Here is a 14,285-nt window from a genome sequence, read left to right as displayed (position 1 = left end):
CAAATGTTATCATTTATACATTTTTTCAACTCTTTATTAATCTTGCTAATATACGAATAAATATATTGTTGTGTATTGACACGTGTGTCAATGAAACTAGTACACTTACCTCTAGAATTCAATAGCTTGGCACACACCCCTTGATTTTAGAGTCACCTAATAATGTACTACGTATCACCTACGTTAATCGTTACACAATATATGTATATAAAGAAAATAAACATTTTATATGTAAGATATCATTGTGCTAGTCTCAATGTAACAAAAGGCTGTTAATTGAGTGCAGTGTAACGAAACATTATGGTATTATTCAGTCTCAAACTGTCAAACAAAACGACATACAAAAGGCTTAAACGACTGTTGGCAAGTTCAGATTCAATTCTCAGGCCTGCTACTGGAACCAAAACTTGAACCTGAGAAACTCCACATTACAACCATTCAATGCATCTGAGTTAACTATTTGACTATATATATTTATATATCTCCCCTTTATATACCCAATCAAGAGTATGCTGTCAGTTGAATATAATGCATCTATGTCTAAGTATGTACAATACAAAAACTCGCAATATGTGCCATTATATACATTAGAAATATAACGAATGAAGGGCGATGGTCTTCAGGCAAAATATTCAAGTAACGATTATGCAACTCCTCAAAATGGTGCTTCAATGCCACCACTCATCATGTCCAAGTAGCCAACATCATAATAGCTCACAGTGCGATAAGATCTCAGCTCCTTGTATGGAGAACTTTCACTGCTCTTACTCCATGTCCAAGATTTGGCCATAGCTTGAGAAGTCTTGCCAATTTCCTGGCTTTTGCTAATTCCAGGAGTGCGTTTTGACTTGCTCATTATTTCCAGCAATTTTCGGTCCTCCTCTGAGAGCTCAACTCTAAGGGGCTTATTACCATCATATAGGGATGAGAAACTCTTCAATGGTGAGTCAAGAACCAGGATCTTTTTGCTAGGAGATTGCAGTGGGTGTAAAGTCTTTATCCCATAATCTCTGCGTTTCATCCCGCTAATCAGTTGATGGAGTAGTGTCACAAGCATGAGGATGTAATTATCCATCCTATCCCTACTTGCATGATAGAGAGTTTGGAGACGAATTAAGGTGCCATTTCCTGCTGTCTTTTTGCTGTATTCAATGCTGCACAACCAGAATAAAGATCTTAAATTCGGAGTAATAATAAATCTATCTCCAAGAATGGAAAAAAGTGTGATCACGATAGCATTTTTGCATAATTTATATACATCTAATGGCATTCTGGAGTTTTGTAATAAAACTAATAGATATTGGATCATTTTTGGGAAATTCTCTTTGGTAACACACTTTTTTTATTTTCTCTTTGGTAAAAGAGAATTTCCCATCATATTTTTTATCCAACTAGTGATACAAGATGAGTTCCTTCATGAATTTTCTGTGTCTTATGGTGTACTAGTAGACATGTAGAACTACGAACAAGTGCTTACAGTTAACACTATTGCCCCATACCCCCATCACACAACCGCTCATGCTAAAAATAAGCACACAATTAAACTCAACTCTCATTTCAAACAAGTGGAGAATGAGCGTATGGAATATGAAAGCAGAGTTGTTGACAAACCTGGAATTAGCCCACTCTCCAACCCAACCAAAACCTTGATGCATTCTGCTCCAATTAAAGGAAACAAAAGATAAGTGAGAAACTGTAAATGTACAAGAATTGTGCACATGAAAATTCTATACTTTGAGAAAGAACAAATTAGGGTACACTAACAGAAGCATCAAGGGGAAGAAAAAAAAAACATAGCTTACTTTAGAGTGTTTGTCGCCATGGGAGCAAGCCATTGAAGAGTATTCTCCATTTCAGCTTTAATTTGAGGGACATCAACCTGTACAGATTATCAGAGCATCTTAGAATACACTCAAGTATTGATGAGTGCAATAAATCAGAAATGCTAAAGCTTCCAATGCCTCCCCCAAAAAACAAAGTTCCAGTAATTTGCATAGACTTTTTTTGGGTATTGGTGTGAGAAAGTGACAAAAGACCCATTTCGTTCCAACAAAGGCATACTAACAAGACACTTTTGAGATAAATGACATTTATGAAAAGAATACTAATATACCTCCTCATTAGTACGGACTTTCTGCAAACTGGAGCGCATAGAAGTCTTGACACCATCTGGTAATCCACGATACAATGTATCCCTTATATTAGGGGGAACAGAAGTGGGCCTGGACGCCTGAGGAGCACATAGATTTGTTTAATATCATCATTTACATATAACAAGAATTAATCACAAAATGAAGGACAGCCAAACTTACAATGTTGTCGATTTGGTTAATAATATTTGCATAATGTAAAGCAAGACCAGCAGGACCTAGCCTCTGAGCACCTATACCGGCCTCTTCTCCAGCTTTTACTCCACCTGCCATTTTATAGTAACCATTATCAACCATTCACAGACCAGTTGGTGCACTTGTATTGTTGTATACCCAGGGGTTCTAGATTACTCCCTCTATCTGAAATGAAGCATCTAATAGGCTTCAAGCAGAATTTCGGTATAGTAAAAAGTGGACAGTATTTTTGGAACAAATTTGAATAGACAATAAAATATCAGAAAGGAGAAGTTTCTAAATAATCAGTGAGGCCAAAAGACTGAGTTAATCCCATATAGCAACATATGCCTTTTCTTTTCCAACATGAAAATCGGGGTAATATTTTAAGTGGAACACAAGACACAGATGTCTCTGTGTCATTTATAAATTTTGGATCTTAACCAGAATCCTGAGAAATCCATCATGCCTTTCAAAAACAGATAAGGAGTACCTTAGGCTTTTGTATTTCACAAGTATATATTTAAAAGAACAACAAACAAAATTCAAAAAGCCATATGTAGTTATGTACAGTATCAAGATTTATAAACATGTTCTAGTCCCACAAAGATTAAAAATAGACATATACCTGCTCCAAACACTTCGGTAATCTCTTGATGTATAAAGGCAACAATATCGACAAGTTTCTCAATGACCTGCAATTTGGAAAGGAAAAGGCAAACGGAAGCAAACAAAACAATGAATTAATTGCGAATCAGGAGGAATAAAATAAAGAAATCATATCAATTAAATAGAACCAACATATGACTGAGTTTTTTGCTTCAAAAAAAAATATATGACTGAGTTTTAAGTATTCAATGTATGCATTCAGAAAGATCAGACTACATCCTTAATTAGAGCAACAGAACCAAATAAGAACCGGAAATTTTCTGTACATGATGAAACAGACAGAGTTGACTATCAGGGTATATTCAGCTGTAATAATTCCATCATGTGTTGAAAAGCAGAAGGCAATAGGTTGTTTAATACTTCAATATAATGAGAGAAAATATATATATATGGGCTAACCATATGAACCAAAGACTACTTCCGCAATTTGGATGACAATAACTAAAGAAAAGACTCGAGTAAAAGAAAAAGAAATCAAAGAGAAATGCAGCTTGAATTCAATCAATTTGCATATAATCCCATGCTAGGATGAACAAGTAGAGCAAGGTCCTTACCTCCTCCAATTTTTTTGACCAAAGAGATTTCTTTTTCAAGCTCATTACAATCTTCTTTTGTTGTTTTAGTTCATTGTTTAACATCACAAGATGCTCTCCTACAGTACAAAATAAACAAAAATACAGAGTATATCAGTAAGGTCGTACACTCGTACAAAAGACGGCAAGATTTCTATCAAGCAGATAAAAAGTAATCAATTTAAATAAATATACTTCAAAGATTTTTAACAGGCTGATAGCAGTGAAATAATTTCTTTAGAGGGATCCTTGTGCATAATTAGAGATGTATTGAAACAAAAATTCTTGTGCGGACTTCAAAGAAGTAAAAAAAATTTATTGGTGGACAATGCATTTCTGCGGGACATTCTTGACCATTTGTTCAGTGAAGATAGATTTAGCAACTCCTAGCAACCCAACAATGTGGGCATTCAACGGCAATCAAAATAGATTTGGCAGCTGCTAGACTTCAGCTGGAAAGCATGAAAGTTCTGCAGCTGAGCTACCTTATTTTTTAAAAGCAGATTAGGTTTATTGTGGCGTTCAATGTCAACCAAGCCAGACAGCTACATGTAGCTTATAATCAAAATCCTTAAACCAAGTCCCCAATTCATTTTCAAGCTGCAACATCCCTTGACAAGAGTATGCTTTTTAAAGGAACCAATATCATCTAGCTTAGGTTATTGTTTTAAAAGCATTAGTTGAAGGAAGATTAAACTCTTCAGATGCACTAATGAAAAGGTTTCACATAGTCAATCAGATAAGACAAACCTTTACGAGGCAACTTTAAGGACTTCAATTCTTCAACCTTCTGCCGATAATCTTGCTCAAATCTATCATAAGCATTCAGCTCATGGTACAATTCCTACACACCAAAAATAAAACATCGACTGTTTTCAGCACATGTTGGAATGCAAATATTCAGCTATTGTCACTCGGACAAGAAATGCATACAGCTACCCCAAAATGGGCAGCCTCTTTGCCCATCAATGTGTAATGATGTCTTTTCATTAACAATATTGAACATTCAAAATATAACAATGCAGAAATAATGATCTACGTCCCCACCACCCCATATAGATCTGAGCATGCAGCTTAAGTTTAGCAATGAATATATGTGTGAGGTTGAAATTCACAAAGTCAGTATGCAACAGTAACAACAGAAGGAGCAACAAGTATTCAAATGTCAAGGTTTATGATTCGCATTTGCTTATTTTTAATTGAGTGCTAATGTAAGAAAGTTCAAATGAATTCCACTTACAGAGGTATTCTGAGCTAAAGTCATCAATTCTTGCATTTTTGCTTCGACCTGTTCTCTTTGAGGTTCGTATACTGCATTTTCGGAATCCAGACTGAAACAATAGAGCCAGTTCCAAAAAGAACATGAATTCAGTTAGAATTAAACAACACAGCTTCAATAGAATTCAAAATAAATAAAAATCTACCTTACTTTTGAAAAAATCGATTTAAGTTATGCCATTGTGGGTCTTTACAACGATCACCGAATCTAATCACTTCTTTGCAAAAGACATCAAGTTCCTCCCTAGAACCCAATAGAACATGTTATATTTTGTAATAGAAAACAAAGATGTTGTAAATTAACTATTTAAAGTTCCCTATAACAACCTTTTGTCCAAAGCAACTAAACTTAGCAACACCTTAGTGTCTGACGAAACCAAAAGCTGAACCCCTTCTGATGGAATTACTTCCTCCTTTATGTACTTAACATTTTCTTTGGAGAGAGATTGCATGAGATTCACACCTCGTGTGATTGTGTTAGCTACTTCAAATGCCAATATCGATATCTTGTTCCCCTTGGCCACCTTTCCTGTCAAAAACCCACTATGACTCAAGTTTGTCATTCCACTTCCAAGTGCATCTATGACATCAACAGCCTTTTCCATTCCAGCAAAGCTAGCTCTTCCTATAAATGAAGATCCTCTTGGTGGAGCCTGTAATAATAGTCAAATAAACTGATAAGACCAGAATCCCAAAGTAGAGATATAAGGTGAGGGCATATGGCTTTAAAACCATATAAATGTCAAAAATTCAACAACAATGGCAACAACCAGCTAGTATATCAATATTAACTAGTCAGGACTACATGAAAGGCTTGTTCTAAGAATAAGAATCAATTTCCTATCAAATGCTTGATTTTTATTCAATTAGAAAATTAAAGTGCTAGTGAACAAAGGTGAGCTGTATCATTATGTCCAAGAAAGACACAACTTAAGAAAATTCATCTACAACATAAATTATCATGTCTTTCCTCCCACAAGTAATTAATCTTCAAAAAAAAATTCCAATAGTGGAGCTACAATCAAGTAACTTGAATATTGATAAGTCGAAAGCAACTTAGGCCAACAAACACTTGATATGGAGAAAGCTCCTCTATTTTTAATTTTTATGGTAAAATACTAGTATACTACAGTCTTTTGTGATTTTTTACGTATATTTTATTCATCAACTAAATATATCAACCAATATCTATGCCAAATTTATAGCTCTTTTTCCCTTCAATCAAAAAAATAAATTATATCTCTTTTGATAATCAATATCAAGGTTTTGTAAATCAGAATAAAATATGATTTTTTAAAAAATGCATTCTTTTCAATTAAATAAACCAAACAACTAAGGAAAATTTTTAAAAATAAAAATCTCTAATTTTAGCATGGAATTGGCATTCCTGCTTTATTTAAAAAATCAAGCTTTAGTTGGTGACAATTTCATATTTTTTTCATTCAGCATTAGCTTAAATTTTAAATAATATATATTAAAATAAAATAAAAATAAAAACTCTAATAATAGCAGGGAATTTGACCCCTAAATCACCCTTCTGCTTTATTAAAATAATCAAGCTTTAGTTGGTGACAATTTCACAATTTTTTTTCATTAAGCCTTAGCTTATACAGCAATCAACTACATAAATTCTGCACATTTACCAGTCAAAATCCCAATAGATCCTGCGTTCCTGCAATTTAACTCCTCTTCAAATATCAATCAACTTTATAATTCAATCAATTCACCCAAAAATACAATCACCCAACACAAAATTACTCAAAATAAATACACCAATTTTCCATTATTATTACTCGGACGGAATTCGATCACAAGTCTTTTGTATCGACTTTAACCTAGTTATCGTATACTCCAAATTTACCATATAAAAAAAAAAGTAAAGAAACATATACCTTAAGATCGCCGGATAATCTCAACTCGCCGGAATAAAATCTCTGAGGAGAAGCAGTAATAGGATCATCATCGGAATTCTTATTCTTCTTCTTTTTCAAATTTCCAAAGCTTTTAATCCTCTTCAACTTATGATTGATCGTATTCTTGGTGCTGTTTTTGTTCTCCGACTCTAATTTCTGCTCCAATTCTTCTGAACTAATCCTTCCTCCCATCGTCCCAACTGAACAAGCTCCTCCCATTATGTTTATCACTCAAAATTGAAAAAACCCAAATCCCTAAAACCCTTGAATATATATGATTAAAATTGGGAATTCCCAAAACCCTGGAAATTGACTAAATTAAAAAAAAAATCCCAAATTTAAAAAAACAAAACCCTAAAAGAGACGAAAATAAAAGAGGGGAATTGATTGATTGATTGAGATGATAATAACAAAGAAGTAGAAGAAGAAGACGCGTGAATTGAATTGAATGAGAAAGAGGAGAGAGAAAATTCTGGTAAGTAGAAAAATTCCCTGGTTTTGACGAAGGAAGGTAGGTAGCAGTGTAGTAGTAGGAGTCCGTAATAAGATGGGAGTTGAATTTTCAGCATTCTATTTCTTTAACACTACCGCGCGCGTTTAATTAGTCGTCGCCCTAGTCCACGTCTTTTTTTTTTTTGTTTTTTATTCTATCTAATCTTGACTTTTTCATTGCGTTATTTACCCAGAGTTTTATACTTCCTACGTTTCTTTTTAGTTGACACGTTTCTTTATTCCCGTTTGCCAATATACTTATTCAATCATTAATATCTTTGATTATCGATAAGCAAAAATTATGAAAAGTTGATACTTTGGAAGTATATATAACGTGACGAATCCTAACAAGATCGCACATGACTATATTTTTCATTACGTATAGAGTACAAAATACGGTCAAAGGGAGGTTAATAAATAGTGCTAATGTCAAAACGTGACAACTAAAAAGAAACGGAGGTAGTATATGTCTAGTCATGTCATGTGATTGGGATTATTCAGTCAAGGGTTATTGATCGATTAAGGTTGCTCAGTCATGGGTTGCTCAGTCATGAGTTACTCAGTCGGTCAGGGATTACTTGGCCAGTCAGAAATTACGCAATTGGTTAGGAGTTACCCGTTTAGTGTTTTTTTTTTTTTTTGAGGGATTACTAGTTTAGTGTTTTGGTATATGTCAGTCGGTCACACGGTATGTGAAGCCACACATAAAACGCATTGCTTTCCTTATAGTGTTTTTTTTAATGATGAAAAGTTTTATATTCCGTACTTCATACGAGTAATAGTTTTATGTAATTTTGAATTAGGAAAAATTAAAAAACATCGATGGTTGAAAATTATACTACTTCGTTATTTAAGAATAATATTATAATTTTCAGTATTTTGAAAATGTAGCATAATTTTAATTTTCATATGATTATAATAACACTCTGCATAAAGTGAAAAATATAACTGGTCAAATATGTGGAGTTAAAAGCTTAAAATCATACAAAATGCAAATAAGTGTAAAAAAAAAACTTACAAATTAAACTCAATAATCAAAGTTAATACAGTATTAAAAATTAAAAGCAAATAGATAGAAAAGGAGGACGAATTGATGAGATGGTGTCCCTAAAAAAAAATGATGGATGGTGACGGAGGAAGAGGGGAATTAAATGTTGTTGTTGATAAGATTTGTAAGAAAGAGTGAAACAAACGAAAAAAGAAAGAGTAAAATGAGGGGCAAAATTAAAATTAGAAAAAAAAAATAAATAAAAAATGAAAGAGCTGACCAAAGAAACATGACATTTTTTTATTTTTTTTTTTTTTTGACAATGAACATGAGATTGTAGAAAATGAGTCTGACTTTCGTTGGTAAGAGCAACGACACAATTTGTGTTTGTGTTCCAAACAAAGTTGTTGTCAATTAATGATGGGTCCCTTCGCCCCTTACCCACTAACCGTTCCACACCTGCACTTATTCATTTCTTCCTATTTTAAAGGCAACCTTCTATTCATTTACATCATTTAATTGTGATGCCAGTTTCAATTTTTTTAAATATCATCACTAGATATTTTCTTTTTTTTTTTAATAAGAATGTTTAACGAATGGGATGTCAGATAAGCATTTAAATTATTTTCTAAATTAATACTCTGTATTAATTTGTGAATACTTGTTAAAATTACGCGTTAATCGGTGTAATAATATTCATTTTAATTTAATATTTCTACTTTTAGTTATCTTGTCCAACACTTTTGAAATATTCGTTAACTTTTGTCTTTTAATAACTCTCTCTATATTGTTGTGAAGTGTAGTATGTTTATGAATGCATAAAAATTTGACTATATATACATTGAGAGTTTGATTGAGACTACTTCAATAATATCTTGCATAATACGGAGTAGCATTTAATTTTTATATTTTAATAAGAAAATGTGTTTAATAACATGTGTCTAATATGTAGGCCTGTTCACGGATCGGATATCAGATCCGAAATGTGATTTCGGATCGGATATCCGAAGACTCGGATATCAAAAATTGATATCCAAATCCGATTTGAAAAATTCGGATAAATTTTCGGATCGGATGCTTCGGATATCCATTATCCAATATTAAGTAAAATTGTTATGATTACTTTCTAAATTTCACTAATTTTACCGTTTTTTTATCGCTAAGTTGTACAAAATATTTTAACAAAAATTGTAGTCCTTTTGCAATTAATATTATTATCAAATATATTAAGAATATTACAATAAGTTAATAATACAGGGTTAGTTTTATATGAACAATTTTAAAATTTTATATACGTAGTATATTTCACTATTTTAGGCTTTATATTTCGGATAACGGATATCCGAAATTATGAAAATTAATATCCAAATCCGCATCCGATATCCGCTTTTTCGGATCGGATATCCAAAAATTCGGATCGGTTGCGGATCGGATATCGGATTTTCGGATTCTCGGATAGTTTTGTACAGGCCTACTAATATGTTTGTTAAACATACGATTAAAAGTATTTTATGACCATTTTTTCACTTACTACTACTCCACAACTATGAACTTTTTTTTACCGAACAAGACCCACAATATCACTTTCTTCTGTCATAATTTGTGTACACAAGTATGTGCTTTTGAAAACAAAGATAATACTCCTTGTTATCTTAAACTTTCCTCAATTATTGTAGCTACACAAATACCATGCTAAGCTTGGTCTAATGGTAAGAATTGTACCTTCCAATCTTGAGGTTGAGGGTTCAATCCCCACTAGAGGCACTTTGAGGGTGGGAATCTCATACTCTTTCCCCCTCACTCTCAAAGTGTCTAACCTGCAAATCAGACTCAATTAGGACTAGAGGAGAGATATAGAGTAGCAATACGGTGGAGGGACGACCAGAAAATGTGTTAAGCGCCTTATCATGCTCTTTTCTTAGTTTCTCATGTGAAAGAAGCATAAAAGTAGGTAGTTCACTAAAAAAGCAATACTACTAAATATTACTCCCTCCATTTTATAATAATGGTTATGTTTACGTAAATCGATTCTTTTTGTAAATGTTTGACCGCAAATATCTTTAATATCACACTAGCAAAAATTATAAAATTAAATGCTGATAATTTATTAATCAAGACGAATCAAACTAGATCCCATATGACTGTATAAATTCTTATAGATTGAGAGAAATGTAAAAGGTTACTCTCTCATTTTTAGAAGTGAAGAGATTCTAAATGAGAATATCATTGTGAAATGGAGGGAGTACTCGATCAATATATAATTTTTCTTTTTTAAGTGCATCACTTTTCTAAATTGATCGATTTTTTTTACTGCATCACTTTCTTTTTTTATACATCTCCTTCTCTATTTATATTTATATGTTTATTTTTTAAACGGAAAATAAATAAAAACAAGCAAATAAGAGAGAAAAGGAACATAGAGAAAAGGAGAAGTAGGAGTTCAACTCCATTGAAGAGGCATAATGCACAATAATAAGTAACAATGACAATCATAAACTTTAAGTCCATGAAGGAGTTAACTCGTTTTTTTTTCCCCATTCCCTCTCCTCCATGGATAAAACTAGTTAATTCTTTCTATGTCCTTTAATAAAGAAAAAAACATCTAAAAAAAAAAACAAAAGGCTAATCTCGGTATAAAATTCATAGTGAGACGATTTTTTTAGATGTTTTTTTGACTATTGAATAATAGACTAGAAGATGACCCACATGATCTTAACTTAGAAATTTATCATTTAAAATTTAAGGTTGTTATTTCAGAAAGGCTAATTTATTTATAAAAATGTCGTGACAATATAGATTTGTGACGAAAATGAGGAATTTGATCTCAACATATGATCAGTTTATAGACTAAATGACTTATATTTTTGCCAAACCAAAATGCACGCAATTAGCACTATTGAATAATCCCATGATACTACTGTTAAACACTTTTACAATGGTCTATATATTTTCAAACGGTACCAATAATTGTTAAAATAATACTAGTATAACATATTTTATGTACGGAATGAAACAAGGTTCAAAAGTATCAACGAATAGTATATTGTACTAAACAACTTCATAATGACACGTACATTTTCTAATGTACATATAAGCGATAAAGTGGTTTTAAAATACCAGCGAATAGTCTTGATACTAAATTTCTATATAACAATATACGGAAAATACCATTAGCTTTTGGATTGACCATGTGAGTGATGTGACAATGAAACCAAAGGAAAAAAACAAATACAAAATATTTATGACTCATTTAATATATGCACTAACTGGTATACTTCTTATCTTTCACTTTCTTTTTTGTCAAATTTTCTTCCCTTCCCCACCCCCCTCCCCCCTCCCCCCTTATTTTAAATTTTCACAAAATTTGTGCATTTATATATTGTCAGAATTAAAAAATATATATATATATTGTGCATTTATAAACTTATCGTGATCTTTAAGGACCAAAGATGTTAAAGGTTGAGGATTGCTCTCTAATAAGTGAAGTGTAAAAAATGGTGGATATAGAGAGAAATTGGAAGGGAAAAATCCCTCTATATCAATTTATCTACACTTTTAGATCCTTCATTCAAAGTCCAAATAACTCTTCATTCTCTATAACATTAACTCTATAAACTCTTAAGATACTTATACAAAAATAGTTAAATACCTAAACAATAGTGAGAGTATGAGATTTACCCCATGTATAGGCCAAAAAGAAGTTGAATTGAAGATTTATGGTCTCTATGGTCTCTTTTGGACACATGTCACACAATTAGATATATGGTCAATTCAACTCTCAATCAATCCAAGCACCATCAATGATGATAGTGTACCTTTGGTTTTCTGGCTCGTCATTGGCTTGGTTTGCACATGAACTTTGGTGCCTGCCATCAGGATCCATGGTGTCTGTCATTCGACCCCTTTGTCCATCAGTTTTAGTGTTAATCCCTAAGTCCCATCTCTGCTTCCAGTGCTGCGCCAATCTGATACTATTATGTGGGGAGACTAAGGAATTATTGAAGCTGATGTTATTTCTTGACAACCAGATACTCCAGAGAGTACTCACGAAATCCATGGTTGTATGATTTTGATAGTCATCCGTTGACAGAAAATAAAATAAGAAGTTAGACACCCAAGTACTTATGTCAAGATTCCTTCCTATTTCAGAATTGATGCCCAGATTGCTGCATTTTCAGATTCTTGTAGTCACTTCACAATCCCTGAACAGGTGGCTAGAGGTCTCTTCTTCCGCGTTGCATAGTTTGCATTTTGTGTCAATGTCGATGCCTCTTTTCTTCAAGTTACTCAACGTTGGCAGAGCATTGTTCATCAATTTCCAGATGAAAATCAGCAAGGTATGGAGAGCAGCTTTTGGGTGGGTAATAAAAGACAGAGGTAATGTTATTGACAGGAACAAAAGTGGTTTTCGCTACCTCACCCTGTCAAGCTGAGGCTAAAGCGGCATTAATAGCTCTACAAAGCTCGAATTTAGAAAGAGACAACGTTGTGATGCTTACTAATTCTATGGAGTTGGCCCAAGCAGTCTCGGATAGCACTAAAGCCAGAAGGGAGATCAAGCAAATTGTGGAGGAAGTTAAAAAATATGCTCCCTCATTCCAAAGTTTTGTGATTAGGAAAGTAAGTAGAAGTAGAGTCTTTGAAGCCCATAAACTTGCGGTTACAACAAGAAAGGGCATTTGAGTTGTTTCTGTTTTCTTGATTGTCAAAAAAAAAAAAAAAAAAAAAAAACTCTCAATCAATATTAGAGTGACTTCAACAATAAACATTCTCCATTGCTGGATTAGAGTTTACTCTTAACTTATAGCTTGTTTGGATAAAGAAAGGAGAAGTAATATAAGGGGAGGGAGGGAAATTAAGAGGAGAGAAAGGAAAGGAAAGGGAGGAAAGAATAATGTGTCTTCTTATCCATTATACTTCGTATTCACTGTTGGAGTAAATCAATTTTTTACAATTTAATCCCTTCATTTCTTTCTATTCAAATTTCCTTCATTCCTCATTTGTTATTCAAATGAAAAGTAATTCATCCTTCCATGTCCCTTCCCTTCTTTTTTCCCATTTTTTTCAATCCAAACACACTCTTAGACCATCTCCAATGGCGAGACTCAAATTTGAGTATTGAAATACAAAAATGAGTTATTTTTAACTCCAATGATGATACCCAATCCACTTCTTAATTTAGCAATTCATGTGAAGTCTAATTTTCCAATGGTGAGATTTTCTAAAGTATACTAATGTTACTTTCAATTTATGGCCCACCAAATCATATTATAAGTTTTTTTTAGAAAAAAATAAATTTAAAACTTAAATAAATTACAAAACATATTATAATATTGATAAGGGCCCACACTTTGTATCAAATGAGACTCAAGTTGAGTATCTAAACTTAACAAAAAATACTCTCTCTCTCTTTAAAAAAAAAAAAACTCACTCAAGTCTCACTATTAGAGAGGGTCTTATAGTATGTTTGGACCAAGATAGGAGAATGAAAAGAAGGGGAGGGAGGAGAAGAGGAGGGGAGTGAAAGGGAGGGGAGGGAAAAATGGTGAGTTTTCCTTCCAAATCTCTCCATTGTTGGAGAGATTAATTTCCTACAATTTAATCTCTTCAAGGGGTGTTTGGTAAATGGGATTTGAGGGTGGGAATGGGAATTTTAATCCCAAATAAAACAAAATCTCTTGTTTGTTAAATGGGAATGAGATGGGAATGAGAGTGAGAATAAATAGGGTGAATTCCCACCATTTTATTACCTAGGGAGGGTGGGAATGAGAATAAGTAGAAAATGACATTTTTGCCATTAATGAAAAAAATGGAGGAGAAAGATTAGTAAGGGTAATATCGTATTTTTGTTATTTATTCCCCATCTATTTCCATCCACTACCCAAACAAAGTATTATCATGTTTTTCAATATTCCCAACGATCAATTTCCAATCCTATTCCCACATTTAATCCCCAAACTCTCATTCCCACGTTCCAAATGCCCCATGATTTCTCTCCCTCCCATTTATAAATTTATCGTGGTTACTTAATTACGGAGTAAATTATTCA

At 33.0% G+C, this 14,285-nt stretch overlaps 1 protein-coding gene across 1 annotated transcript; it reads right to left on the bottom strand.

Annotated features, from left to right (window-relative positions):
• Window positions 1-288: 288 nt before the first annotated feature.
• Window positions 289-7,310, bottom strand: LOC145614532 (protein PSK SIMULATOR 2-like). The gene is made up of 12 exons (XM_081669591.1): window positions 6,736-7,310; window positions 5,171-5,496; window positions 4,995-5,087; window positions 4,806-4,896; window positions 4,316-4,409; window positions 3,548-3,645; window positions 2,953-3,019; window positions 2,313-2,416; window positions 2,114-2,230; window positions 1,803-1,879; window positions 1,612-1,656; window positions 289-1,154 (listed from the first exon to the last, which is right to left on the bottom strand). The coding sequence occupies exons 1-12, from the start codon at window positions 6,973-6,975 to the stop codon at window positions 656-658; spliced, it is 1,851 nt and encodes a 616-aa protein (XP_081525717.1). The 5' UTR covers window positions 6,976-7,310; the 3' UTR covers window positions 289-655.
• Between the last annotated feature and the right edge of the window lie 6,975 nt (window positions 7,311-14,285).

The sequence above is a fragment of the Chenopodium album genome, chromosome 25, assembly GCF_948465745.1.
Source record: "Chenopodium album chromosome 25, dcCheAlbu1.1, whole genome shotgun sequence".
In the NCBI taxonomy this organism is placed as follows: Eukaryota; Viridiplantae; Streptophyta; class Magnoliopsida; order Caryophyllales; family Amaranthaceae; genus Chenopodium; species Chenopodium album.
This window is presented reverse-complemented; position numbering and strand designations above follow the sequence as displayed.

Excerpts from the sequence above, each read along its gene's own strand:
- LOC145614532 (XM_081669591.1), bottom strand. The coding sequence starts at position 6,975 with ATGGGAGGAGCTTGTTCAGTTGGGACGATGGGAGGAAGGATTAGTTCA. Across the intron at positions 4,410-4,805 it reads CTTTAGCTCAGAATACCTCT|GAATTGTACCATGAGCTGAA; the intron begins GTAAGTGGAATT and ends TTTGGTGTGTAG. Across the intron at positions 1,880-2,113 it reads AAGTCCGTACTAATGAGGAG|GTTGATGTCCCTCAAATTAA; the intron begins GTATATTAGTAT and ends TAATCTGTACAG.